The sequence below is a fragment of the Corvus moneduloides genome, chromosome 17 (genome assembly GCF_009650955.1).
Source record: "Corvus moneduloides isolate bCorMon1 chromosome 17, bCorMon1.pri, whole genome shotgun sequence".
Lineage (NCBI taxonomy): Eukaryota > Metazoa > Chordata > Aves > Passeriformes > Corvidae > Corvus > Corvus moneduloides.
This window is the reverse complement of record NC_045492.1, coordinates 5,301,015-5,305,657: the sequence shown is the minus strand read 5'-3', so window position 1 is coordinate 5,305,657 and position 4,643 is coordinate 5,301,015. Positions and strand designations below refer to the sequence as shown.

The window sequence follows — 4,643 nt, the reverse complement described above, 5'->3', positions numbered from 1 at the left end:
ATAACTGGGAAGGCGCGGGTGCGGGAGGGGGAGCCGGGGAGCGCCCGGAGGTGCGGGCTGGGAGCGGCGGGCGCTCAGCTGGCGCTGCGGAGCTGTCACGGCGCGGCCCGGCCCCGTCCCCGCCCCCGGCCCGCGTCCGCCCGGCCCCGCCGCCGCGCTGCCATTGGCGAGGCCGCCGCCGGCCCCGGCCCCCGCCGCGCTCTCGGCGGGCACGGCCGTATAAGAAGCCAAGGGGGGCTGCACTGTGATCACAGCTGCACAACGAGCGCTGGCGGCGGCAGCTACAGCAGAGACCTGGGCTGTGCTCGTCCCCCTTCTCCTCCCTTTTTTTTTTTTTTTTTTCCTCCTCCTTCCCCTCCTTCCTCCTCCTCTTCCCTCCCCTTCGCCTGCGCTGCCAGAGCCACCGAAACTCCCGTGCAGAGCCCCGCCGCCGCCGGTAGCCCGTGCGCTGCCCCGGCGCTCGCTCGGGCTGGAAAGTTGCGGCAGGCTCCGGGCTCGGCTGCCGCGGGGAGGGGGCTCCGGACTTACAAAACCCGGCTGGGGGCACGGGCTGGGCGTTTACACCGACCTTCTTCTTCCTGCACAGACCCGAAGGCAGCATCTTTGTTTTGTTTTGCTTTTGCCCTTCCTGCTACCGCTCCTTTCTCCTTGCGACCGGGCGCCTCGGAGCCGGGAGCTGCCGCAGCCCGCGGTGCGGGGCGAACGCTGATACCGAGAGCCAGGAGCCAGCCAGGCGGCCCCGGGGGCCGGCTCGTCCTTGGCTTTGTTGCTCCGGACTGAAGAAGCTCCAGAAGCCGGGAGAAGGAGACGGCGGAGGAGGGGGAGCAGAGGAAAGGAAGCGAGAGCTGAAAGCCAAAGTTGGTTTGGAATAGAGGAGCGCGGCCAGCCCTCTGCCAGACTGCGCGCTGGGGTGAAGTCTCCAGCCCCCTCCGCCGGGAGAGGTGCCCGCAAGACAGCGATGGCCGGAGAGCTCAGCATCGGAGCCGAGCTGCCCACTAGCCCGCTGGCCATGGAGTACGTGAACGACTTCGACTTGATGAAGTTCGACGTGAAGAAGGAGCCCCTGGGCAGGAACGACCGCTCGGGCAGGCACTGCACCCGCCTGCAGCCGGCCGGCTCCGTCTCCTCCACCCCCATCAGCACCCCCTGCAGCTCCGTGCCCTCCTCGCCCAGCTTCAGCCCCACCGAGCAGAAGACCCACTTGGAGGACCTGTACTGGATGGCCAACAGCTACCAGCAGATGAACCCCGAGGCGCTGAACCTCACCCCAGAGGACGCTGTCGAAGCCCTCATTGGGTCCCACCAGGTGTCCCAGCAGCTGCAGGGCTTTGAGGGCTTCCGGGCCCACCACCACCACCATCACCACCATCACCAACACCACCACCAGTATCCCGCAGTCACTCACGAAGACCTGGCCGGCAGCGGGCACCCTCACCATCACCACCATCATCACCACCAGGCCTCTCCCACTCCCTCCACCTCCTCCAGCTCCTCCCAGCAGCTCCAGAACTCACACCAGCAGCATCCCCCCTCCAGCAGCGTGGAGGACCGGTTCTCAGATGACCAGCTGGTCTCCATGTCTGTGAGGGAGCTCAACAGGCACCTCCGAGGCTTCACCAAAGATGAGGTGATCCGCCTCAAGCAGAAGAGGAGGACCTTGAAGAACAGGGGCTATGCCCAGTCCTGCAGGTATAAACGTGTCCAGCAGAAACACCACCTGGAGAACGAAAAGACCCAGCTCATTCAGCAGGTGGAACAGCTCAAGCAAGAAGTGACCCGGCTTGCCAGAGAGAGAGACGCCTACAAGCTGAAGTGTGAGAAACTTGCCAGCAATGGCTTCAGAGAGGCCGGCTCCACCAGTGACAACCCGTCTTCCCCTGAGTTCTTCCTGTGAGTGCTTAACAAAAATAATTAAAAAACAAACAAAAACCCCTCACCCCCCAAACCTGACCCCTGTCACCTTCCCCCCCGCTCCCATCCTCCTCTGACATCTCCATCCATCCGTCTGCTTGACTAGAGAGAAAGGAGGAGAGAAAAATAGAGACTTGATTTTTTTTTTTTTTTTTTTGCAGCATCCAGTCTTCTAGAGTAGCTGTGGGAAAAGTAGGCTGGGGGTGGGGATGGGAGAGGTAAAGTGCAACTTTTTGACTTTCGTGTGCAAGTTAGAGAGGGAGACAGAGGCAAAGGAGAAAAGGACAAGTGAAGCGTTTTATAGATCACTTGCTTGCAGAGCGAGATGGACTTTAAAAGAATAATAATAAAAAAAGGACAATGAACAAGCCATCTATAACGTACTGCCTGCTTGGAAAGGGAGAGGACATATACAGCACCATCTCATGCACAATTTACCTGCTTGGAAAAAGAGAATAAATAAAAAGGACAATATATGCAAACTCTTCATATATTGCCTGCTTTGAGAAATAAGTTACAGGACTCAGATGGGACATTCAATCTAAGAAAAGAAAGAAAGAAAAAAACTCATCAGTTTTATTGCCTGCTTGATTATATAGAAAAAATACGAAAATCTGCATTAAAAATATTAATCCTGCATGCTGGACATGTATGGTAATAATTTCTATTTTGTACCATTTTCTTGTTTAACTATAGCATGTTGATCATCGATCATAGATTTCTGTTGTTGTTTTGTTTCATCAATAAGAAAAGCATCACAGGTTATCGAACTTTTTACTGCTTGTGCAGTTTTGTTCGTTGGTTTTGCTCTTGTTTTCTTTTATGGTTGTTAGCTTGTAAATATCTGCTACTTCAAACCGTACAGGAGAAAAATACACAAAAAACAAAATAACATTTCAGCAGGCTGGTTATACGGTTTGTTTGGTGTTAAAGAGATACTGAAAGAAAAAAAAAGTTATGGGCATTTTGCATTAGAAAAAAACCAACTTTGTATATCTGGTGCACTTTTAAGTTGTATTTTTTTGTTAGTTTTCATTTTGGTTTTTGTTTGTTGGGGCAGAAGCAAAACCGCCTGAATAGCATTGACAAACCTAAACTTAACAGGGAAAAACTCTCCTCGGTCACTAGAACCTACTCCATGCCTTAAAGTGGCAGCGAAGCTCTTTCCTCCAGGACAATTCCCAGCCTGAGTGGTTAGGCTTGGCCAGATAGTTTCCCTTCTGATTGTACACTCAGGAAGCGAAGGACGGACGAGATACCAGTTCCATTTAAAAAACAACTGCCCCTAGATTTTCGGTAAATAAAGAGAAAAAACAATCCCAAACCCTCCTCGTTACGAGTCAAGTTGCGATAGCAGCGAGGGCTCCGTGTCGCCACTGAAGTTGGGTTTCTCAATGGCAGCAGCTGATGAGTGGGCTGGGAAAGCATATAATTCTAAAACTTTTTTTAGGAAGACATACCGCAACTTTTAAGTGTATTCTTTTGCAATGATTTGTAATCTGCTTCTCTGCTTCCCTATGCAGCGAGTGAAAGTTTTAGCCAAAATTTATTTGCAGTTGTATAGTAGTAGTAGTTTGGAGTCTTATGGGTGTTTTTATTACTTTTTTTTTTTTCCTCCTGCAGGTCAGTAAAAGGATTTACGTTGCACTGACAAAAATACCAAAATGAAAACTTATTTTTTAGTTTCCTTTTAGGATAGCTGGCACTGCTGGCCGGATGCATTTTAAGTTTGTATTAGTTTATAAATTAACAGTAATAACAAGATTGTAATGAACAGCATGGTGCTTGCAGTTTTAAATATTGTGGATATTAGTCATGCATCAGAAAACGATCTTTGGTTTTTACTGATTCAACTGTGTTGAAATCAAAACATTGCAGCAGCGGAAAAAAATTGTTTTTATTTCATGTAAAGTTCTGAAGGGATCAATTTCAAATCCTGCTTATGATATGAAAAATATTAAAAAACCTGGTCTATTGTAGTTTTATTCAGACTGGTTTCTGTTTTTGGTTATTAAAATTGTTTCCTATTTTGCTTATTAAAATCATTGAAATGGCATTTCTTGGAGGGACCTGCTTCTCTGACGTCGCGTGTTCCAAAAAAAAAAAAAAAGGAAAGAGGGGAAAAGTTGTGGCCCCGTCCCTGTCCTCACCCTGCTGCTGGCGCTGGGCTTGTGGGGGGCTGCGGCCCGGGGGGGGGCTCGGAGCTGCTTTGCCCACTCGGGAACGCTGCTGCTCGCAGGGTGGGAGCTCTCAGCCTTCGCCCTCCTGTGCTTGGGTCGGAGCTCGCCCGGGGCAGGGGGACCATCACCCCGAACCCTCCGGGGGCAGCGGAGTGCCGGGAGCCCCGCGCCGGGTCCGGCTCTGCCGGGGTGTCCCCCCGGCGCTCCGCTGCCCCGCCGGGAGCGGGACTGTCCGGCCTCAGCCACCCCCGGGCTGGGAGAGCGGGGAAGCACTAAGGGCAGGCACTTTGCTTTTTTTTTTTTTTTCTTTTTTTTTTTCTTTTTTTTTTTTTTTTTTTGCATTATTAAAGCAGAGGTCTTGGACAAGTCTGTCCTTTCCCCAGCTCCTTTGGGATCCGGGGTGCTCATGCACTTCTCTCCAGCTTCACACTGTATTTATTCCGTTTTGGAGGGTTTTTGTTTTTTTTTTTTTTTTTCCTGCCGAAGACTCCTTAGATGCATGTGGAGAAGGGGAAAGATCTCTCCCCGCCACCCCCCAGTGCTCAGCACCTC

General features: G+C 51.6%; 1 protein-coding gene across 1 annotated transcript; it reads left to right on the top strand.

Moving 5' to 3' along the window:
• Positions 1-245: 245 nt before the first annotated feature.
• On the top strand, positions 246-3,967 carry MAFB (MAF bZIP transcription factor B). The gene has a single exon (XM_032127050.1). The coding sequence runs from the start codon at positions 959-961 to the stop codon at positions 1,892-1,894; it is 936 nt and encodes a 311-aa protein (XP_031982941.1). The 5' UTR covers positions 246-958; the 3' UTR covers positions 1,895-3,967.
• Positions 3,968-4,643: the final 676 nt, after the last annotated feature.